The sequence below is a fragment of the Rhea pennata genome, chromosome Z (genome assembly GCF_028389875.1).
Source record: "Rhea pennata isolate bPtePen1 chromosome Z, bPtePen1.pri, whole genome shotgun sequence".
In the NCBI taxonomy this organism is placed as follows: Eukaryota; Metazoa; Chordata; class Aves; order Rheiformes; family Rheidae; genus Rhea; species Rhea pennata.
Window position 1 is genome coordinate 8,747,443 of NC_084702.1, and position 24,292 is coordinate 8,771,734.

At 41.4% G+C, this 24,292-nt stretch overlaps 1 protein-coding gene across 5 annotated transcripts; it reads left to right on the forward strand.

Annotated features, from left to right (window-relative positions):
* The first annotated feature begins 2,265 nt into the window (after nt 1–2,265).
* On the forward strand, nt 2,266–24,016 carry RIGI (RNA sensor RIG-I). Of its 5 annotated transcripts, none has more exons than XM_062600371.1 (18): nt 2,266–2,499; nt 2,595–2,729; nt 3,799–3,977; nt 5,142–5,292; nt 6,484–6,609; nt 7,505–7,618; nt 8,962–9,115; nt 9,987–10,248; nt 10,956–11,118; nt 11,959–12,060; nt 13,742–13,899; nt 14,222–14,357; nt 15,261–15,409; nt 16,751–16,844; nt 17,591–17,761; nt 19,238–19,389; nt 20,929–21,075; nt 22,275–24,016. In XM_062600371.1, the coding sequence occupies exons 1-18, from the start codon at nt 2,394–2,396 to the stop codon at nt 22,572–22,574; spliced, it is 2,799 nt and encodes a 932-aa protein (XP_062456355.1). In that variant the 5' UTR covers nt 2,266–2,393; the 3' UTR covers nt 22,575–24,016. The 5 variants fall into 5 exon arrangements, with proteins under 5 accessions (XP_062456355.1, XP_062456356.1, XP_062456357.1 ...); XM_062600372.1 differs by having other exon boundaries at nt 9,990–10,248; XM_062600373.1 differs by having other exon boundaries at nt 7,508–7,618.
* The last annotated feature ends 276 nt before the right edge of the window (nt 24,017–24,292 follow it).

The window sequence follows — 24,292 nt, forward strand, 5'->3', positions numbered from 1 at the left end:
CTTCCTTTAAGAAAAATGAATAAATGCATAAGGGTAGAGAAATAAAAGACAAGTGGTTCGTTCCCCTCTGGTTCTTAGGCATAGCACAGGAATGTGTTTTCTGTGCAGCTATGTCTCCTACCCACCTGCAGTTCTGACCTCTGAATCCCCCAAAGCATTCTGTCTGTGCTGAGAGACTTGCGTGTTAGGATTGCTTGCACTGGATGAATGAGGGCTGCAGCAGGCACTTCTGAAACCAACTGCTGAGCAGGAAATGCTTCTGTGCTATATCTATTATTTGTCAGTCCATTAGATACACACTGCAGGGTGAAGTGGAAGATTAGCAGAGAGGCTAAGGCTTTCTCCTTGTTGCATAGGAGCAGAAGAAGCCCTAAGACTTCTTCTCATTGCAGCAGACTGGATAAATTCTTGGAATAAGAAAAGGTGGAATGAGGGCCTGGCATGAAAGTAAAAATTCCCAGCTTTTCCAGGGTCGGCCCTTCACAGACACATGTGAAAATTCCCTTCTCCACTGCAAAGTTCAGAATTCACCATCTGCTGGGTCCTTGTAGAAGTGAAACGAAAGAGAAACAAATGCAAAAGTGATTTCTACAAGGTCAAAGCAGGCTGTCAGCCAGGTCATTTGATGGCAATTTAACCAATTTCACTTATTGCGTAATTGTGTGATTTACTTACTTTGAACCATACACGTGCTCTTGAACATGGTGTTTGGGGGTATGCACAGAGCTAAGAGGCACAGGCTAAGAGACCCTAGATGACTAGGGTCTTTGTCTAGAAAAGTAGGTTCTGCAAACAGGAGGAGGGAGATTAATTTTTCCGGTTTTGGAGGAGAGGTTGTGAGTTTGAGGTGGGAGTCAAAGGCTGGACTTCACTGGGTGGAAGGGAAGCATCATCAGGCAGAAAAATGAAACATGCCTGTTTGCTCATTTTAATATTAAGGTCATCAGTTACTATTTCTGCTCCTTTGTGGCTGAGGTGCCTTCCTGTAGCTTTTCTTGGCACTTGTGCCTCACTCAGAGCACAGGACCATGTACAAAGAATAAAGAGATGGCTGATGCTGCCATTTGGTGCTTGTTCACACTATCCTTTTCTTTCCCTGTAGAAGCTGTCTTCTCCCAGTTGTTCAACATTTCTCCAGCTATTTCTTTAGATTGGTCAGCTGAGTGTGGCCTTTCCCTAGTCCATTTCATTGCAAAGGGGTTAACAGTTCAAATTCAAGGCTTTGCTAGCATTAGGCCATTAGAAAGGACATTGACCAATAATACTAAAGGGTATATTTTAAAAATGATGCCTCACTGTCCCTTTAGCACTGGGTGAAATAGGCAAAAGGCAGAGTAGAGAGGAAGAAATGAAAGAATATCAAATAGTTCAGAGTATACCCAGACTTGAACAGAGTAGAAAATGCTCTGCCAATGTCATGATAATTATTTTTTGTGCCTTTTAGCAAGCAAGATGCTGAAACACAAAACAAGAAAGCCTTCTTACCCGCTGCAGGGTGTTCTTATTTGCAGCTGGCTCAGAATGACAGGGGTTAACCTATGGGAGGTTAAAAATGTGGAGATGCTGTTGGATGAGCTGTAGCAAGCTCTTCTTCTGCAGGGTGTTTGCTCTTCTCCTCCATGAGAAGAGGCTGTCCTACCAACACAAGGCAGGAAAAGAATTAAAGTATTCAAAACAACTGGCGATTTTGTTGCAGTTGACAGCTTTCATTTGTTTGCAACAAGTGCGTATGACCTCCGGTCCGGGACAGCGCCATGCAAGAGGCAGAGGGGTATCAGCAATGCCAGCAGCAGCTGCAGCACACTGCAGTTCTGCCTCCTCCCGGATCGTGCCCGGCACCGAGCGGTAGTGATGCAGCTACGGCACTGGAAGACACGCGTTACATATTGGCACTGCTCTCATCAGTGCCCTAGACTGAACACACGATTTATAAAGCTGTGAGCAGCTGGCCGTATCTAGCTCCTCACTTCAGCAGGTGGGTGACGTGCGTGGTGGTGGTGGTGGGTGCATGCAGTTACAAAGCTAGTCCCTTTCTGAGGGTGTTTGCATCCAGGTCTGCGGCCTGCTGGCGCCCTGCATCAGGCTCCTACCGTCCTAGCCTTCAGGATGTAAGCAGCCCTAGCCCGCGGAACACGGGCTCTGCGCGCCCCACCGCGGGCGCCCCCGCCCCGGGCCGCGGCCGCTTTTCCGCGGCCCCACGCGTGCGCGCTGCTCCCCGCCGCGCTTTCGGTTTCCTTTCTGCCGCCGGCCTGCGCTTTCGTTTCTCTCGGTGCCTCCTCGCCCCGGGTCCGCGGCGGGGGCAGGGGCGGGGGCTGCGCCGTCCCTGCGCTGCGGAGAGGTGGCCGAAGCGCTGGGCGCCCGCTTGCGCGCCCGGGACGCGCAGCAGCCGGGCCATGAGCGCGGAGGAGAAGCGAGGCCTGCAATGCTACCGGCGGCTCATCGAGGGCATCCTGAACCCCGTGTACATCCTGGGCAACATGACGGACTGGCTGGAGGATGGTAGGGGCGGGCTGCGGGGCGCCCGCGGCCCCCGAGGGGGGCGGTCGGGGGGCGGCTGGAGCTTTGCGCCTGACTGCGGCCCGCTGCTCTTCCAGAGGTCAGGGAGAGGATCCGGAAGGAGGAGGAGGAGAGAGGGGTGAGGGCGGCCGCCTCGCTCTTCCTCGACGCGATCCTGCAGCTGCAGGCCCGGGGATGGTTCAGGGGCTTCCTCAACGCGCTGGAGGCAGCAGGTGGGTTCCCGCCGTCGCGGCCCCGCGCCTCGTCCTCCGCGCTTTAAACTCTTGTTTCCCTGCTTCTCTCGAAAGGAAGCAAAAAAATACCGCCTAAAACACCATCACCCCCCTGTTTTCATCTGGGCAGACTGTTGCACCTGGGGTGTGAAGTGATGCTCCTTAATCGTGAGGTATGTGTTGGGCTGCTGTCAGACCTTGTCATGCTGGATGAAAAACGCTAGGAAAAAGTAGAAGATTGGCAAGAGGGACAGAAAAGTCTAATTGGATGTCTTCCACTCTCCCCTTAAAACAAAGTCTAGGCAACTTTGTATCAGCCTGCTCTACTGCTAATTTCTGATCTGCAAACATGTCCTTTTAAAATACATCAGTAGTCTTCAGTTTGATGTATTATCTTTAGCAGAAAACACTAAAAAAGTTAACCTTCTGACTCCAAGCATCATCCCAAACAGTTGTTCTCTCTTACCTGTTGCTGCAGTTGGTGACAGTGCTCTTGGGCCTTAGACTAGTGTTTAGCATTACCCATGTATTCAACAGATGTCGGGACAGAAGATAATTAAAGACTTTGAGGTGGCCAGTCTTCACGCTGCCTTCTGCTCCTCCAAAAGAAAAGAAAAAGCTAAGCAGATTCCTTCTGTTTTCCCACAGTTTCTCCAGGTCCTTTGGGCACATTTCAAGCCTTGTCTCTTACGCAAAGCAAGTTACACAAGCCCTCTAATTAAGCTTCCTTGGCGTTTTCTGTTCCATGTTTTGTTTTCTGCTTGCTGAGTTGTCAGCAAGGCTGCAGTTGTCTCAGTCTGGGGCTGACCTGGGTGCAATATGGGGAGGAATATCAGAGGAAGGTGGAGGCAAGGATGGGAATTTGAGGTGGTAAATGAAAGAGAAGGGGTCAGAAGCTGTTTGTGATTCTCAGTGGTGTCTTACAAATTCTGCAAAAGAGTATGTTACACTTGCCCTCTTTGCAAGTATAACTCTCTTCCAGTATAGTGTTTTTCATATTTTATATGTAAACGTTTTATTTTGTTTTGTTTGTTTCTTTTTGTTTTTATTTTTGTTTTCTTTTTTGAAGGTTACTCTGGGCTGGCAGAAGCAATTGAAAACTGGGACTTCAGTAAACTGGAAAAACTGGAGTTGTATAGACAGCTGCTGAAGCGGATAGAAGCAACAATGATAGAAGTTGATCCAGTGGTGCTCATGCCCCACATAAACACATGCCTGATAAACAGGGAGTGTGATGAGATTCTGCAGGTGAGATTAATGCTAGAATCCTTGTGTTTGCCCAATTTTCCAAGGAGAAGCACTAGCTGTCTCACTTGCAGGAAGAAGTGATTCCCATTGCTAGTAGGCTCTTCAGGTGCACAGAGGGTGGCCAGCGATCCCTGGGGACTTTCCTCTCTTAGATTTCCTTAAACAACAGCTTTTAGACAGCGTATCACACCTCTGAATGAAGGTATTCAGGCTAAGATTTTGATAAAGGCAAGCATTCCTTTCTGGAGTGTTCATGCTGTATTAATGCTACTAAAAGAGCAGTTTGAAGTAGGAATAATGACCTTTTGATATTGTCTAAATTGATTCTTGATTGTCATGGGCTTTGAAGTAGACCATTATCTTAACTGTAGAAATTTTTAGGGACTTTGCAAAGCCCCTAGAGATTTTTCTGCAAGGCAGCCAAAGTGATGGCTATGGTGCAAAAATGAAACCGCTAATCTGAAGCTAATGGCTACATTTGGTGTCACAGAATAGGCTGAAGACAGATATACTTGTTTGCTCTACCTCCAGATGTGAAGCAGCTCTGTTGTCACCCAGCTTGTAGCTCAGTGTCATTGCTAATGACTGTTAACAATCGGTACTCACAAGTCACAGCCGGGGATGGATGGATAATAATAAATTAGCGATGCTGTGTGAAAGAATAAGGTGTTGTTGCTCCTTGTGACTCCTGAGAAGGACTGTTCACAGCTATTTTATTTTTCAAGTGGCATTTATGGAGCTATGTAACATTTGGAAAGCTAGTGCATCTGACAGAAATTCAGACCTGCCATAAATTTGTGTTTATAATTTCTATTCTGAAAGTGCAGCCTCAGAAATGGTATCTTCTTAAGGTAGATGCAGCTAGTTACAAGGACTTTGCAGGATGGAAATTCATAGGACAGCCCTGCCTTGTTCTGTACCTGGTGAATATTTAAGCAAATAGCCTATCTGTTACTGCTGACCAGCTGAGTTTGGTGTGCATCTAAGTTGGCAGAATTGGAGCGGCAGTAAGTAAAGAACTGAACTTGACAGGAAATCCTTTCTTCTTTGAGACTGAAGTGCTGTTTTTTATGGATTGTCAGCCAAAGAACTGAACTGTAACTGCACTGAACTGTTTCAGAATCACTTAGAAGCTACAGCATCTTTTGTCTGTGTTTTATGCAGATTAGTGAACACAGGAGCAAACCAGCAGGCGTAACTAAACTCATTGAATGTCTCTGTCGATCAGATAAGGAAAACTGGCCAAAAAGCCTGCAGATAGCACTAGACAATACAAGATATTACCGCGCAAGTGAACTATGGGATATGACGGAAGGTAAAATGCAAATTGTTTTCGTTATAATCTCTTTCTGTTCTTGTGCCAGACAGGAATCTTTTTACATGAAAGTATGACTAACTTAAAGGAATACCATCAGACTGCACTGCTCATTATTGTTTAAAATAAAAATCTTTTCTTTAATTAAATATCTTTTATATAAATTGAAATATGTCCACTTCCCCTAAAGCCTTCAGAAATTATTTTTTTTATTCAGAAATTATTTAAGTTTTATCTTTTTTGTCCCCTTCTACTGTAAGTCTGCTGTTACCATCTTCTTGGTTGCTTATTGGAGTTGCAACAGATGCAATGTTTTCTGATAAAACATGATTTCTAAAAATAAAATCTTGCATCTGTCATTTAATTTACCTTTTCCTACTTGAAATATAACTTTAAATCTCTATAGCATGAGGGAATTTATAAATGGAATATAGTATTTCCCTACTGTATGATTAAGCCAAGTTATTTTGCGTGGATAATCTAGATGCTCTTTCTTAATATCTACATTTGCTTTCTCCCAAAGCATAATTGTTTGACCTGTTTATAATTAGCAGTTAATACTGCTAGGTGATTTCTTATACAACAGAATGTTTCTTATTTTGAGAGGTTTTTACTTGTCAAATAAAAATTCAAGTTTGTATTAAATGTGTTTTAAGAGATCAGATTTTTGTCATTTCTGACCTGAGGATTTAATTATATTTGATATATAATGTATAATATGCTGTATATTATATAGCGTATGTATACACTATATGTAATATAATTACATATACCTTATAATATAGCTAACGGCTATATTGTACAAGTTACAGATGTCAGTGTGTTTTAGGCATCTTCTAGTAAGATCCAGCTTATATAAGCCAAAATCAGCCCAATGGAGACTGAGTTAACATTGCCCATATTGGAAGCAGTCGAAGAGAGTTGCTGGAAGAGGCTAGTCACAAATATCCTGCTTTCTGTAGCTGGATTAGGGCACAACCTTGCTCTTTCTCCCTCTCTGAAAACAGTGTTTTGTGTTAATGATGTGCTCTGTTTGTAATGAGATTCCCAGTGCAAATTCCAGTGACAGGGAGCCTGGATGCAGCATCATTTAACATTTGCTTTCCACGCTTCACCTTGTCATCCCATAAAATACAGTATTTTGAAGTCAAGAAGCTAGATAGATAACATGCATTTTTTGTCCTTGTACAGATAATAGCAAAGATGCTGACAGAGAAATGATGGAGGTTTCTGAGGACAGCTTTGAAACTAGTATAACATATTCTGAAGAAGGAGAATGTGATAATAATCTCAGTGAAAATGTCTGTTCAGCTGCAGGTAAGACTTAGCAACTTGAAAGAGTTTATGGTTGGAGTTCTCCATTGCTTTAAGCTTCTGGAGGATGCAAATCCGCTGTGCCACAAAAGAAGGTACCAAGGAAGCAGCAGGAATCCCTGACTTGATTTAGCTATCTCCTATTTTAATGTTTTATGGACTTCATACGTCGGGCACTGCATATCTTATGGCTTGCTACTCATTTACCATACCTCTGGTGAAAAATTGTTCTGCCCGCACATTATCAACAGAGCATCCTAACACCAGCCTGGTGCTGATGTGATCTCTTCCCTGAGGCAGCAGTTCATGCATGACCTGGTATTAGCCAGTTCAGCTTAATGTGGCTGTAAAGGATCCGTGCAGAGGCTGCCAGCTAAACCCAGCGCAGTCCCCTGTGGCAAGCTTTACTGAGCTTTTCTGAAGATAGTGCTCTCAGTATTGGGCTCCAGTTACTGTCCTGCAAGTACGAGCCCTGTGACAGGACCGTCACTTGAGAGAGTGTTGACATCAAGCCTCTGTAGAGCCAAAGACTCACAGGAAAGAAATACAAGTTGAATTTCATAGCGGTGCGTATTTGGAGGGAAAGATGACCGTGTGTTTTCTGAGATGAGGAAGGCTAGCTGAGGTGAGAATTATCAGCCATGATTTTGGAAGGAGTTGATTTTGGGAAGCACAAACAAGCAATAACAAAAACATATCATAAAAACTGTGTGTAATTCTTGTTTGCTGCGTATGACCTGGTAAAAACCTTTTCCATCAGAGAGAATGCTCTGTACAGAGTGCAAGAATATTACATCTTTCATTTTAGACAGTATGTGGGACAGTATATTTTATGCATTTATGTTGTGATATTCCTCACAAAAACATGGTTTCGGCATCCTGTGTCAATCTTTTCTAGAAGTGATTGACCAGTCTCCACCTATTTATGAACCAAAGAAGGCTCGAATTTACCAGATTGAGCTTGCACAGCCTGCTATCAATGGGAAAAATACAATAATAAATGCTCCTACTGGTAAGAACATGCAAGTCCTCAGGGTTGATTTCTTAGAAAAATTCTCTTAGTGTAGAAAGGATGGGGGAGGTTAAAGGTTGGATCAAACTTTTCCAACTGTTTATTTGAAACTAAACTTACTTGCAGAATTAGTTGCAGATCTGGCCTGAAACCATTGGCTGAGGGCAGCACAGACGCTGAATGAGACAGATGTGTCTCTGCATTTTAATCTTTGAATTCAGATTTCCACATCCTGACCTTTACTTCCCAAATCCCATGTGTGGATTTTTATATTAAAATCACTCGCTGATATTTACAGGCAACAGCTTGAAAACAAAGATGTGCAAGAAATTTGGCTTGCAAGTTGTGGGGAAAAATAGGCTGGGTTTCTCTCAGGCTCCCTGGTCTCCTGCACTGCAATGTCTGCAGGGTCAAAATACCATGGGAATTTTTGCAGTTTCTCAAGGCTGAACTAAGATCAGCAGCGAAAGAGTAATAAGCTGTGACTTCCCACCTGTGTTTTCCATGTGGATAGCTTATTTCTCCCCTGGGCCTTGAGAAACAGATGCAGTAGCAGAGGCAGGCGGTGTTGGGTTAATGGGGGAGCTCCGGATGGTCTGAACCTTTAACCTCAATGTCAAAGGGAAGGAGAAAAATAGAGAGAAGAATCAGGCTGCACGGAGAAGGTTCGAAGTTAAAGATGTCGAGTAGCTGTGCCATACTCTGATCAGACATGGCAACACATAGCAAAGGCAGAAATAAACTCAGTCATTTCCAAACAGTTGGATAAAGCTGCAGATGGATCCCCCACCCCTGCTCCTGATGATTTTCATATAGTCTTTACAGACAGAGGCCTGCCAGGTATGATTGCCCACCTAAGTAAAAAAACCTTCAAAGGACAATATGGCACCTCTGTCTGTCTCTCTTCACAGCACTGAAAAAAGTGGAAGTGATCTAAAATAAGTGAATTTAAAATATATATATTTTTTGTAAATTTCAGATAACAGAAACTAACAGATAATATGCTTGACCTTTTATGAAGCAGATACTGCCCCATAGGCTCTCCATATTCCACTCATTTCTATCTAATCACTTTCAGGTTATATGGAAATGGCGTATTCTGGGGCCAATTTGGTCCATCATGGCCTAGAGCTGTGGAAATTGCCTGGAAACTGACCCTGACTTCCAGGTCATGGCCTGCAGGAAGCAAGTGTTCACATCTGGAATCTGGAAGTGCTATAGCCCCACTGCCAACTTCCAGCTGTTGCAGGGCACCCCAGATGATGAGGGGTGGAGGACAAGCTGCTCCTTACATATATATCCTTTCATATCTGTGCTTTATCTTCCGTGTTCTTTGCTTGAAGGTTCCGGGAAAACCTTTGTGGCGCTTCAGATCTGTGAATACCATCTCCAAAACATGCCAGCAGGACGAAAGGGAAAGGTTGTCTTTCTAGCAACTAAAATCCCAGTGTATGAGCAACAGAGAACTGTGTTCAAGCAGCACTTTGAAAGAAGTAGGTAGGTGTAATTCTACCTGGTGGATTCTGTTACAGAAAATAAACTGTCTTCCAGGTCAGCTGTGGCAGTAGCAAGATGTAATGGGTTTCCTGGTGACAGGAATATTTAGCTTTACCATAAGGAAGATACTTAAATGGTAAAAATGGCAAAGTACGACAGTAGATTCTGAGAAAAGAGTATGGGGTCTCTGCTTTCGGAGGGTTTAAGCACTTGTTGTACAGCACCTGTGGGAATGGCAAAAGCATCCCTGTGCTTACCTTGGAAAAACAGCTGAAATGCATTCTCTCTTGAGACTATGCTCAGTCCTGCTTCCACAGATGAGCTAGTTTAAAATGGTAAAAATGGGATTCCTCTAACATTCTCTCAAATGGCAGGCTTGATTTCTCTTCCAAAGGTAAAACTTAGTTGATTTTTTTTTCAACCTCCAATCGGAAAACAATAGTCCAAATTTCAAATGGATCTAAAAATTAACAGGGGAGTATCAATAACCTGTAATTTCCGATTTTGAAAGGGGTCATTGGTGAACATTAACATATGAAGGGTAGGAAACGGTCCTGCGCTGCCAGATGTATTCAGAAAAGGCTTGAGGGGAAGATCTCTGAATACAGCTCGCCTGTGAATTCACAGATAAAGCTTAAATGGACAAAATCATCATCTCTCAAATAAAATACATTTTAGATAATGGGAGTTAAAAATCCAGTAGCTGATGCTCAGAATTTTTTTTCTCAACTTCTGTGGGTCAAATACTATGTCCCAAGAACCTGACATTTTGAAATTAGTCTTCTAGGCTTGCTGAAGAGTCCATCTTTCTTGCTTTTTTTTGCCTCTGCAAGACATTCTTTTTCATTCCCTGGTTTTTGTCTGTTCTCAGTAGGTACTCCGTTGAAGGAATCAGTGGTGAAACCATTGCACGTGTCTCTGTAGCGAAGGTTATACAGGACAGCGACATCATCATACTGACCCCGCAGATCCTCATGAATAGCTTTCAGGACGGGACCCTTAGCTCCCTCTCCATTTTCACTCTGATGATATTTGACGAGTGCCACAACACCATGGGCAACCACCCTTACAACATGATAATGACTAAGTATCTGGAAGAAAAATTTGACTCCTCTGCAAGTCATCTGCCTCAGGTAAGGCCCAGCCTGAAAGTGGTAGAAAGATTAGAGAAAACTGCTTTTTACAGCACAGCCAGGAAAGCATGAAGTCTTGCTTTTTGTACTGATTCAGTTCAAACTCCCATTTAATGATGGCTGCAAATTAAAATGATAATGTCCAGGACTCTTTCCCCTTTTCTCAGAGACATCCAGATCTTTTCCCGAGCCACATCTTCCTTTCAGCTGCCAAGCAGGACGGATCAGGCATGACAGGGGCCAGGGTGCTTAACAGTAAACAGGACTGCTGTGCTGGGAAGAAAGCTTGTGCTCTAGAACATAGTCTCCCTGTGACCTCTCTGTTGCTATCCTCTGGGTCAATAAAACAAGTCACCTTGTCCACCAGGAGGAGATATCTGAGATCCCTGCTCAGAAGGGATGTGGAGTGCAGCTCTGGGGCTGAGTTTGCTACTTCTGTGTAGGATGAGCACTGGCAAACACAGCTGCTTATGGGTTAAAGTGAGTGGATAATTTGCATTCAGTTTAAATACACTAAGCTTGGGTAGCAGGGAGAGGACATGAGCAGAGACAAGTTTTGCCCCTGCAAGGCTTAGTCCTTGCACTCAGGTCTATTTTAGCTGCTTATTTTGTTTCCATGTGTTTGAAGATGGCAGCAACTTGGTGATGGGTAACATGACCTTTTTTTTGACTTTGTAACATGGGAGCAACCACTGCTATTTGTTCAGATTGTAGGTTTAACTGCCTCCGTTGGAGTCGGTAGTGCCAAAAACACCAACGAGGTGATAGGGCATATCTGCATGCTGTGCTCCTACCTGGACATACAGACCATATCCACCGTCAGAGAGAACATACAGGATCTGCAGAGCATCGTATACAAGCCAGAAACATGTAAGCCCGTTTCCTTTTCTTGTAAGACTGAAATGACATTATTAAGGCTCCTCTACAGTCCCCTCTGGTCAAGTGAAGTTGAAAGCTTAAAACTAAGCTGCAGACTTGCTTCCTGCCAGCTTGAAAGGAGTTTAAGCACAAGCTTACCTGTTGCTGCACAGTAGGGCCGTGTCTGCCTGAGCACAGACTACGTTATACAGCTAAAGGACATATTTTTGTGTCCAAACAGCTTAGCAAATTAGCCTGTACCACCCGAGCCAGGGTAGACATGTCTGAACGTGCACTTTTCCTGCAGACAAAGCAGAGCAGTGAGACTTAGCTTTATCAGCTGTAAAGGGAACGTTGCTGTGTCTCATCACCTGCAGTCAAGGCTCCCATCGGACAACACCTGAGTAAACACTGCCATTTGACAGGTTTATTAGGTGTAGCATAAAGGGAGTTTAAAAGGAGAGAACTGGACTTTTTCCCTGCAAATAATGCTTATCATTTAAGTTTCTTGTGACTTCACAGATGTGGTCATGATGCCATTGGAGAAGGGGATGTTAAATATGAAATCAGGAAGAACAAACATTTCTTCAGTGACCATCAGAATTTCCTACTTTTTTCCCCCACAAGACAGAAAATCCAGTGCACTTTTGCAAGTGAAGAATGGAAGTTATTTCTTTCTGAGCAAATATAATGCTCATTAATGAGAAACATTGTTATGATTGCATGTAGCACCATATGTAGCCTTCTTTTAGCCAATAGTTTGTTCTGCGCGGCCCAGAGAAACGTTTCGCTTATGGAGGTTTGGTTATGAACTGCTAAGAATGACCATGGACTTCCATTTCTTGCTTCTAGATGTCAGGCACGTTGAAATGCGACCTCATAATCGCTTTGTGGACATTATCTCAGGTTTGATGATTCAGACAGAGGCACTGATGAGAACGAATTACTCAGTGGGTAAGGCACTACAGTATGCTTGTAACTGGAAATTCATTCTTTTGTTATATCAGTAGCAAATCCTTGTGGCTGCCAGAACAGTCATTCTTTTTCCTCTTCCTTTCTCCTTCCTTTTTACGTGCCCTTAAGCATTATTTTCTAAATAAGAACTCACAAGTGGAAGAGTCAGCTGTTTGCCTGATAAGTGTGATCAGTTTGATAATCAGAAATATTTCTGCTTGGATTTCAAAATGATGACTGCAGGTAAAATGGGGTGTTTTTGGCATTGCTAAAAATACATTTTGAATATTGAATAAAACCGAAACAGAACTGCCTAAGGGCTTTTTTTCCAAAATGCAAAAAATTGTATTTCTCTACTTTTTTTCTAGATCAATCCCTGCTGAGGAACACAAGGAAAATCTCAATTATGGTGCTACTCTGAACATTGTAATTTCTTCCTTTCAGAAAATTTTACTTTTCTTCCTGCTGCTCTGACAGTTCTTCTCCTATTATCTCTGGCATCTTTGAGTTGCACTTGCATTTGCAGGGGTGCCATACCCACCTTTTCTTCTCAGTATTTTTGTCCTCTTGGTATGTCTGGGCCCATGTTCCCTTGTTTCCAGTGTTCACCTGGCCTCCATTATTTCCTGTTGTAAGATATTTAAGATAATTTTACATATGAGGATCTGTGGAACACGAATGGCATTAGAGAAAGGATATGGCTTCCTGAGAAGGGAAGTGTGTAGGACTTCAGCTTCATGAGCTGTAGCAATATGAAGGCTTGCAGAGAGGGAGGTGTGTGGCTGTGAGAAGAGAGAAAATGCTTGAAAAAAAAAAAAAACAGGGAGAACTAAAAAAAAAAAAAAAAAAGAGAGAGAAAAGGCAGCAGCAACACATGCCAAGAACAAATATAGTGGGATTTTTAAACTGCACTGAATTAAGCAAAGAATTCTGAGGCTTATTTCTGCATCATAGTTTCTCTTGCATAAAAACTGAACACTGTTAGCTTTCCTTCTGTGGACTCTCAGAAGATTATTGCTCTTTGTGAGGCACTTACACCATGTTTGAGAGAAGTATCTGGAGTTCTGCCTCAGGAACAGGCCCTTGGATAATGAGCCTATTGACCATCCACCAAATGCATACTGAATACTTTGGGCTTCCTGTGGGGAAAGTGAGCTCTAATTTCACCAGTAAAGACCCTAAAGAGGTGTGTGTAGACATAGATCTTCAATTACATTGTACAGGGTTAATTCTAGCCTAATTTCTGGGTGTAATTTCAAATACAGGGAGTGAAGAAGACAGATGGTCTTCTCAAGTGGTGCCCAGAGACAGGATGTGAGGCAATGGGCACATACTGAAATACAGGAAAATCCACTTAAACATAAAGAAGGACTTCTCTGATGTGAGGGCAACTGAGTACTGTATCAGGTTGTCCAGAGATGCTGTGGCATCTCCATCCTTGGAAATGTTTGAAACTGGACCGTACAAAGCCCTGAGCAACCTGCTGTAGTTGGCCCTGCTTTGAGCGGGGGTATTGGACTAGAGACCTCCAGAGGTGCCTGCCAGCCTCAGCAATTCAGCATTCTTTTGCGTAGGCTTTTTAGACATAACATTCATGGGAAAATGGATTCACTTCTGGCTAGCTGTTCTGGTTATTTGTTTGTCAAAATGAACAAATGCTTGTTTCCTCTTTCTTGGCTAGACACTGTCTCCCAGATTACCTGGAATGAGTTTGGAACACAGAAATATGAACACTGGATAGTTAAAACTCAGAAGAAATACAGACTGTTGCAACTAGAGGATAAAGAGGAGGAGAGCAGGATTTGTAAAGCCATTTTCATTTGCACTGAACAACTGAGGGTAAGTGTGTTTCTTCTTTCCTTCCATACGGAGGTGAAGCTACTTTGTTCCTTACAAGACTGGTGTGTTCAGCTGAGATGAGGCTTTAAATCTGACCATCCTATTTGACACAAACTTAGACGTTTAATGTTGTGTGTAGGAACTGTCTTGAGATATTTAGGAAGAACATTACGGTGCAGAGGAGACTCTTGTGTTGCTCTGCAAATAGAATAATGACACAAGTTTGTAATATTCATTCTAGCTAAATAAGATTTGCATTTATCCTCTATGCTGTGAAAAATAAGGCTTAGACATGTTTGTTTGTCTTTCTCTCTTTGAACAGAAATTCAATGATGCCCTCATCATCTGTGAAGATGCCCGCACCCAAGATGCTTTAGCCTACCTAACAGAATTTTTCACAAATGTCAGAAATGGACCATTCACAGAGTTAGAGCAGCATCTGACAGCTAAATTTCAAGGTATTTCAGACAGTCCTTCTGACAGCTGCAGGGGAGGAGAGGGCTTTGTGCAGAATGATCCATTATAATCTGGGATAGCAGTTGATTCTGTGTTGTTTCCCTGCAACCTTTGCACTGCTGAGAAGACCTAATGCCCCTGTGGGTGCAAATGTAGTGTTTGAATGATCAGTGGGGATCTCACTTTCTAGAAATACCGGCCTCTAGTGCAGGAGCTAAGGATGCAGCAGTAGTTGTAGCTACATGTTGTAGTAGGTGCTTACATGCCTGACCTGGATATAAGGATATATAGTGTCCTTTGGGATGTGCCCTACACGAAGGGGTGTGCTCTACAATCACTAGTGCTGACAGCTTTAGACAAGGCACATCTAGGTATGCACTGCTGACTGCTGAGTGAGACCCATACTGCTGGGAAGTAGCATGCAGTCCCTATGCACCCATCTGATTTGGAAGCTGATGGTTAAGCCGTTATCTTACTTCTGGTTCGGTAATGATGTTCTGTAAACCAGACTAGGATCCTATGTGGAGGGTGCAAACAGAGAGATTTCTAAGTCATTACTGGAGTGTTTGCCCTCTGGTGTCTGTTGTTCTCAAAGAAGAAACAGTATCGCTGTTCCCAAGATCTGTGTTTTGTTGCTGTCTTCTGATGCACGGGATGCAAGGTTTCTCACAGGTGCTCTGTTGCTGTCAGTCTGCTATAAAATAATGAGATTCAGAAAATGCTTTCGAGGGTTTTTGTCGTATTTAAACAATAGCTTTCTTTCCTTGCATCTGAAAGAACATAGGTAAGAAAGTAAAAATAGATGTTAAAAGAGAATGTGAGTGGCATTTGATAGGTAGGTTTGGGTGATAATTCTGTTTTCTACAGTAAATAAGGTAAGTTTAGACACTGCTGTTATCTTCCAGAGAAAGAAGAGGAGCTGATTGCCCTTTCAAAAGATGAATCAAATGAGAATCCTAAACTGGAAGAGCTTGCCAGCATCTTGGATGAAGCATACCGCTATAACCCACAGACCCGCACTCTTCTCTTTGCTAAGACAAGAGCCCTAGTAGCTGTAAGACATTTCTTTTTAAAGCTTCTAAAATGGGAAATGAGAAAATACAATGCTTCATCTGTTGCTTTTCCCTTTTGATCTAAAAATAGGAATATATGCCTGTATTTGATCTTCCTAAGCAAATGTTTATCTTCCTAAATTGTCCTAAGCACTGGTGCTCTGAGACAGGGTGAGGGTTTTGGGGTTGTTCTGTTTTTTTTTGTTTTTTTTTTTTTTTTTTGTTTGTCTTTCTCCTTTAGAAACAACAGACCATGGGTGTTATCCTCCATCAGTTCTGCTTCCTGTATGTGTTAGTTGATCAGTAAGCTGTCAGCCTTTTACTTTAGGTCTGAAGTCAGTTTTAACAAGCCACATTACAAGTTTTTTGGTTTGTAATAGAACAGAATTATAAACCCTGAGGTCAGAAGGTGTTTGTAGTTTTTCCTGAGGTTTCCTATGGGCTCCAAAGTGGTCTGTGCACTAGTTTCTATTCTTGGTCAAGAAAAACAAAGGAGTTTGTGGAGCTGATGTTCTTCAGACCCTTCTAATGGACTGGTCTAGTCTATACTTGCCTGGGATCAAAGATCTAGGCTGGATGATCTTGTTTTCTGCCTTCCAGTAACATATTCTAAAGAAGTTTATGCTTGAAATAACTGTGTTCTGGCAAAATCATTAGCTTTAGCAATTCTTAACCATTTGCTGTGAGAGATCACAGCCTTTGGCTAGGGTAAACATAGTTATCAGCTGAGACTCCCAACCCCCATTTTATCCTTGTACCCAGACATACTGGATGAATTGCAAAGCAAAGGCAAAAAAAAAAAAATAAAATAAAGGCATGCTAAAGTCCAGATCAATGACTCCAGGCGTGTGCTGGCCACTTACAATAGTAGATGCAACAATTTATTGTAGCTTGGCTGAAATTTGTTTTTAGGTAAGAACAACAGGAAGATGCCACTTTTCACCCTGAAATGGTACCATACAGTTTGTTAATATAACTCATTTCCTCTGGATCACAGAGGTCTAATATTTGGTGGTCTGTTTTATAGAAGACCATTTCCAAAAAAGGCATACTTTTTAGCAGTGAATGACTGCTTGCTTTTTAGCCAGTCTACAAGGTACAGGTGTTGGGGGAAGGAAGAATCAATAGTGGCATATTCAGATCCTATGTTGGTGGCTGTGAGCCTTGCTTTCTCACTGAGTAAGGGACATTCCCTCTTGAAGTGCAAATTCCACTTTGTTTTATACTTTTGGTTCTCAAACATACTCTTTGCATAAAAAGCGTAGGGAGATCCAACCTAACCATCCCTATTTCATCTCGATAGGGATCTAACAGCATAGATATGTCCATGATTTGCTTTCCAGGCTTTGAAGAAGTGGGTAGAAGAAAATCCTCTCCTTCGTAGCCAAATAAAACCAGATGTTTTGGTGGGGCGTGGAAGAGCGAGACAGGAAACAGGTATGGGTGAGGTATACTAGTTGCTAGACTTGTGGTGCCGAGAGAGCTGAAATTCTGTTACTGTTCCTGTGTTCATTTTCTGTGCTTTTAAGCAAATGGAGGAGGGTGATGCAAGACTGTTCTATGATTTCTTCAGTATCTAGAAGATCTTTAACAAAATCTATGTAAATGCTTACTTTTTCCTTCCAGAGTCTTTGGATAAAGCAGCAGGTACATTGTCAGTGACTCCTTTCTGCAGGAGTCTTTTGCTTGGTCAAAAGAAACTTAGAAATCGCTCCCTATCATGGCTTCATGAGACTAGTGGTGCTTTCCCTGTTCCATACGCAGATCCCTGGCTTATTTTGTGTTTGGTGGTACAAACACATTTTATGATGAAATGGAAACTGCACCAGAAATCAAGTATATCTGGCCAGAGTTAATAGGTCACTTGGGCTGAATTAGGTAAATAGCACGAGTCTCATTAATAGAGATCAGTTATGAAAAAGATGGCTTTAAAATCATGAAGAGGCCAGATGCTGTATATGAAATGTTTTTTCCCAGGATGATATTCTTGTGGCACATCAACTGCAATTCCTGTTCAGTGGCTATAGCATGTGCAGCCAGCTGATTATGCCACTCTGAAGCACTTGTCCAGGTTAGGAGGATCGGTATTAATTTATAACCACTTAAGTGAGAGCAAATGCAGGTGTCAGTTGCTCAAAGACCTTTTCAGTGGGTTTTTTTGATACAGTATTTTGGTACCATAGGTATGACCCTCCCAAGCCAGAAGGGTGTATTGGATGCTTTCAAAACCAGTAAGAACAACAACCTGCTAATTGCTACATCTGTTGCTGATGAAGGCATTGATATTGCCCAATGCAACCTTGTTGTGCTCTATGAATACTACGGAAATGTCATCAAAATGATCCAAGTCAGAGGTATGGAAATTCAAAGCTATTATACTTTAAAAACCTGCTTTGGCCTACAAATGGACTTAGAGTGCTACTGAAGGGCTTCTGCATTTCGGAAGTAACATAGTTATATGTGCACATCTTACTCCCATTTCTTTATGTCACTGAGTGAAGTCAGAGGAATGATGGAAATGGTCGAGGCAAAGTTGGTCACAGAATGGAGTCCTCGATGTTGTGTGGCTTTTATTTTCTCTCAAGTGATCATTAAGAATACAAACAGATGTATAACTAGAAGAGTTGTAGTCAGAAATACTGCAAGTTGTGCTGTTTGGGAGAATTTGTGAAGGACTACTGTAATGCATTATCATGCATTGTTTTGGTCTCTGAAAGCCCTTTGCTGCCCAGTGGCTTATTTACCAGCCCAGTTACCCGTTGGTAAATGCTGATAATTCACTGAGTACTAGATATTTGCATATACAGACTTCTAACATTCAGGATAAAAGAGAATTTCTGTTCACATCTTGAATCAAAAATGATTTTATAATTTAGCCACTAGAGGGGAATAAAGAGCAATACTACATACTGGTTTTGGATTAACTTTTCTAAATTTCATAACTATTTTAAATGTGCATCTGCAATATTTTATTGCATCTGAGTAATTGACTTGATAACATGACAGGAGATGATCTCCTTTGTACTCAGTTCTCTGACTTTCAGAATTTGTGTCCTGACTTTGTAATTTTTGATTTTTGACCTTATAATGAAATAACTGCTTCAGAATTCCCTTGTCTAAGAGTGAGTGGGTAGTGCTTCTTCTTAATATGCCACTAAAGATGCAAAGAAAGTAAGTTGGGTTTTTCATCCACTTAAAATAATGATCTAGGGGGAGTGGGAGCTCAGAAGTGAATGTGAACACTTGTTTTAACAGAAATATTTTAAAACTGGGATGAGATCCCTGTGGTTCTTAGTTTGCTGGAATGAAACAGGCAGGCAGGAGGCACAGGTTTAAGAGATGACATTTCCTCTAGTGGTCTTTTTTCTTGCCCATGCTGTATTCCAATTCCTCTTTTTTCTTTTTCCTTTTTTTCTGGGGGGAGGGGGGGAATGATAAAATTTTTTTGATAGGCACCAAGTAGTGTGACAGAAAACTAGCCAGTAATTTCCTCCTCTAGCTTTTCGGCCAAAGAAGACAGCAAGATGCTGTGCAATACTTAGTGTGTCAAGCATGCCCGAATTTAACTGGGAGATGTTATAGAAGCAAGCAATACAGCACAGGCTAGGGGACATGAATGAAGACACTTGGAATGGGGCATCTTGTTCTAGCTTGTGATCAAGAAATGGGATATGGGAGTGCTGTTTGGGAAGTAGCATTATCTGAATTTCAAGGTGGACATGGGAATTGAAAGCCAAACAGAAGGTTCTAAATGTTCTTTTTATGACATATCTGCTCCTTTTGCCTATCTTGTTAGTCTAACTGAAGAAGATAAATTTATTACTCTACAGGTCGTGGAAGGGCAAGAGACAGCAAGTGCATCCTTGTGACGAGCAAAAGAGAAGTAGTTGAGAATGAGAAATACAACCGTTTTAAGGAAGAAATGATAAATGAAGCTATTGAAGAGCTCCAGAAGTGTGATGAGGCAACATTTACAAGAAAGGTTTGTATGAATTGTTGAATTTTCATGCTCAAATCTACAGGCATAATCAATACTGGCCTTCCTCCACTGGGGCTTTATCTAAGCTAAGTGATAAATATGCTTTCTTCCTGGTTTCAGACTAAGGTTAGATCAGCAGTGAAGGGAGGGTTTGTGCTGCTAGCTTGCTGCATGTCATCTTGGCCATAAACCTGGGCCAAAACAGCAAAAAACTTAGAAGTTGAGATGGGATTATATAAACTACTCATCTTAAAAATAGTGTCAAAGCTATTTTGTGCACTGCAAGAAAGATGCTGCCATATCTGCTTGGAACTGTGGGTAGGCAGATAGGATACTTAAATGAAGCTGATGATTGTAATCTGGTTGTCCATATTCATGTTCAAAATCACTTTAGCTTTTCTGCAGGCCAATGCAAGTGCTCTTCTAAGTTATTTGTTGTCATGCCAATTAGTTATTGATTTCAGAGCAGTGTTTTCTGGGAGATTGAAAAGACCTTGCTGGGACCTGGGACATTAACAGGATGACATTTGAGCTTATTTATGCTCTTGCTGGTGACCCCTTTTGCCTGTAATACTGGTCATCTTTGCTCCAAGCAATGTCTGGCAGATGAGTAAGCCTAGCAGAACATACCAGCTGGAATGGAAATATAATGCTTTCCATTAACCCTGTAGGAAAATGACTATGCACGTAGATCAGAAGTCATCTTGAGGGTAAGAAAGAGCATTAAGGACTCTTGCTGCTCAGATGATGTGCAAGAGGTATCTTGGGCTAGGTCAGCTGTGATGGACCATTGGTCAGAGAGAAGGATCTTCCTATAGCAGGCTGGAAGAAGCCAAGTTTTATTACACTGTAACTTGGAATAGTTTCTAGATAGAAAAAACTTAATGACTCAGGCAGCCAGTAGAAATAAAAAGGGGTTGTACATAATTCTGCTATATTCCTATGGACTAGCATATGAGCCCATGTTTCGAGGTGTGCTTTCAGTGACAGCTGAACTGCAACGAAGGCTGCCCAACTACCTTTAGTCTTTGTGAAGTTTCTTCTGAGGTCTGGTTTTGTTGCTCCTTGGTCTTCTTGGAGGACTCAGTCTCTGCATGAGCTGCAGGCTCCCAGCTCTCTGCTGTGACTCTTGCCCCCTTCTCTGCCTGCCATTTCTGTAGTGTCTTGAGCCTTATTTGTAAACCACAAGCTTCCCAGAGCAGCAGCACTGCAGGGAGTCTCATATGATCTAGCCTTCACAGACAGTTAGAGCTGTGAGCAAAGGAGGAGACCAGAGCAGGAGGGTGCAAATGCTGTCCATCATGTAGGCTTATTCTAGTGTTGCATTCTGACCCTGACAAGTGTACCAAATTCTTTGATAAGAGTTCCTAGAATCGAGAGAATCAGAGATAAGTTGTTTTGTTTGTTTAAATGGAGCAAGTGCCTAGATGTTGCATATCAGGACAGCTTAGCTGACCATCTTGTTCACACAGACACTGGTGCTTCTCTCATTTTCATAATTTATTTTGCTTTTTATAATCTTGATTTTTATATATTTTAAAGATACATGAACTTCAAATGGAGGAAAAGATGTTACGAGATTACAAGAAGAAAGATACAAGACCAAAGATAGAGGAAGGCAAAAAGAATCTCCTATGTGGAAAATGTAAATCATATGCTTGCAATACAGATGACATCAGAGTCATAAAGGTATGTTTCTGTATGGAAACTTGCATCCGTGAACTCCAGGAAAATCTGCATTACTGGACTGATGGTATTGTTCAGTGTGGAAAACAGGCCATTTTGTGCTGACTCAGGTAGAAAAATTTCTGGGATAAATCAGTAAAGCACAGCACCAACGCTAACAACTACAGTTGCATGTAATGCTGGTAGCTGGTATGTAACGGGTTTGCAGTATTACACAATCATCAGGTCTGTATTCCTGAACTCCCTACTGTTAGAAGTGAATATATGTTGTGGAAAGCCATATGATTGTCGGTGCATGACCTGTTAGTGTAACTGCTGGATATTTACTTTCCCTATCAGCATAAGCTTCTCATGTGGAAGTCTTCCTACAGCTGATATTTTTTTTCCCCTGCTATTTTTGTTGAGAGCGTATTATCAGTACAAAGAACTATAGAAAGATCAATTCATTGTTTAGCTTCTTCACTTATGGGCCAGTGGTGTGTTCTGAAGGGCAACAAGAGGCCTCTTGTTGCCCATGGTTTTATAAAAGGACCCCAGTAACACTTCAGTATTATTTTCTCTTCCATTCTTTAGCTAGTTCAAACTTACGCTGTGCAAATAACTCCTCAGCCCACACACTTAATGTAAGCTACATTTTCAGGAGAAATCACCATATTCAGACTCCAGTGCAAGTTCTTCCAGCAGAAGCTCTACAGATGCTTTCAAATTAAGCTATTCATTTTTAATTTTTTGATTGTATGTTACAAAAGTAACAACTGTAACACCTTCAACATTTAAGTGTTACTTTTTTCACCATTGCAAAGTGTTTGCATCACCCTATATGAACAGCAGGGTCATATAGTTAGGACTGGTGGGAAACATGAGGACTTCAGTTGTTCGTTGTCTAATGAACAAAGTGTGCATAAAACTGCAAGTGTGATTTTTCAGCAAAGCTGAGCAAGGTTAAATGGGTAGAAACGAGTGACTGGTGATAAATAAAAACTTTGATTTTGATGAGCCAAAGCCTGATGCTACTTTGCTCTTGATGGAAACAAAAGACCAATGAGCAAAAGGGGCTGGAATTTGAGCCTGTCAAATGACAGGAAGCACTTTATTAGTGAAATGTGAACTTCCATGAGATTTGTGAGGTGAAGGGAAATGTCAAAAAGAAAGTGAGGAATAGTGTTTCTCCTATTAAGCATTTTTGGCATTTATCATTCCAGGAATCTCATCACACTGTTCTTGGAGAAGCATTCAAGGAGCGTTACATAACAAAGCCTCATACAAAACCATTACAGTATGATGATTTTATTAAAAAAAGCAAGATGTATTGCCAAAATACTAATTGCCAGCATGACTGGGGAATCATAGTGAAGTATAAGACATTTGATAATCTACCAGTGATCAAAATCAAAAGCTTTGTTATGGAAGATGTTGCAACTGGGACACAAATGGATTTTCAGAAATGGAGAAATGTTAATTGTTCTTTCAAAATTTTTGATGTTGAAGAAATGTCTAGCTGAATTCAGTGTTTTAATGTATGTATCACCTTCCTGCACTAAGCTTAAACAGTGGATTGTCTCCTATTTCCTTGTTTAAAAAAATACTTGTTCTGAACCCTAATATATTAGGTCCTGCCTATCAGCATCTTATAGATCGAATATAGCCAAAATATGGCCAAAAAAAATAATTGTTATCTCATGAAATCGTGTCCTACATATAATCCTTGCTGTTATGAAACATTCTCTTGGAGCCTGGAAAAAATGAAATCAAACTGCATAACTAAAACATGTTCTTTTAGGCAACAGTCCACAGCTCCAGGTATTTCTGTAGGCATTTCAATTGACTCAGCGGGATTTAGTAGTTGTATTGTACCTTTATGCAGATAACATGGTTTATGTAAATTAACAGAAAGCTCTACTTCAGCTATTTATAAAACTTATTTTAAAATACTTCCAATGCTTTAGAAGAATTAGAGGAAATGTCCAATTCCTTTTCCTTAAGGATGAGATTGCATCTTTTAAGTCCATTTTTAATAGGGAATTCTGCTGCAACAGTCTGGAAAAGCAGAAAAGTGGTTCTGCATATTCTGCTTGGAACAGGTTTTTTTTGGATCAAAACAGTAGGACTGTTTTCTTCAATCACTGTGTGCTTATCAATTTACTATTGCTAATGTTGCAGAATGGATACCTTTCTTTATGTTGCTCAACTTCACAAGCCCCAAAGGCAAAAAAAGCACTGCCCTGTAAGATGGGGTGAAAGCCTAGTTTAAAAAGTGATTAACAGTGACCCTTATGTTTTCTCTCAGGAGTTGATGGTATTTGAAAATTTTCAAGGTGTTCACATTAATGCTACAGTCCCCTTGCTATTGGAGAAGATCTGGAATTGGAATAGTTCCTAAGCATTAGTTTGCTTAAGTCTTCTCCCCACACAAAGCCCAGACTGACATTGCTACAGATGTGATTATGAACCATGAAGCTTTGCTATATGTATCTTCAAAGAACTCAATCTTCAATGTTTCTGGAACCAAGATGAAAGGGAATTTTTCCATCTACTTTATACATTTGATAGCACTATATGATATGTACATTCCTTATGTATCTGAAAGACATCTATCTTTTTCTGTAAAAGCTCTGTATACTCTGCAGAAATCCCTCATCTCAGCCCTACAGTGACTTACTCTGTGCTTCGTTCCTACTTAGTAATTAAGTTCATTGTTCACATAGTTGCTTCCAAAAAGAAAACACAGAATAACAGGTAAAGATGATTTATCATTGGATAATGCCTCTTCCTCATCTCCAAAAAATGTTAGGAACAAAGATTTTGAAAAAAAGCTGGTTTAGCAATTTCAAATACCAGCTATATGGTAAGTCATAGTCTTTTCTGTATGGTAGGGCATGCATCAGTTTGCTGTATGAAAAGGCATTACTTTTGGACTATTGCAATAAAAAATAATCAGTGTTGACATCACAACTCATATTAATGATTATTGAGAAGTTAGCACATTTGATAAGTTTAATCTTTTTCCACTGTTTGAAAGCAAGAATTCCAGATTAAAACAATTCTGTAGTTCACCATAAATGAGTGCGTCATCTGGATAAGCATCCAAGTTGATAAAGTAACACATTAATGAGAAATTCAACTTAATACAGCAAGACTTCCTTCAGTTCACAGTGAGGGCTGGAGGGGAACAATGCCAACACTTCACTTAGCCTTTGAGAGTGTGTGAATTTTTTTTTGA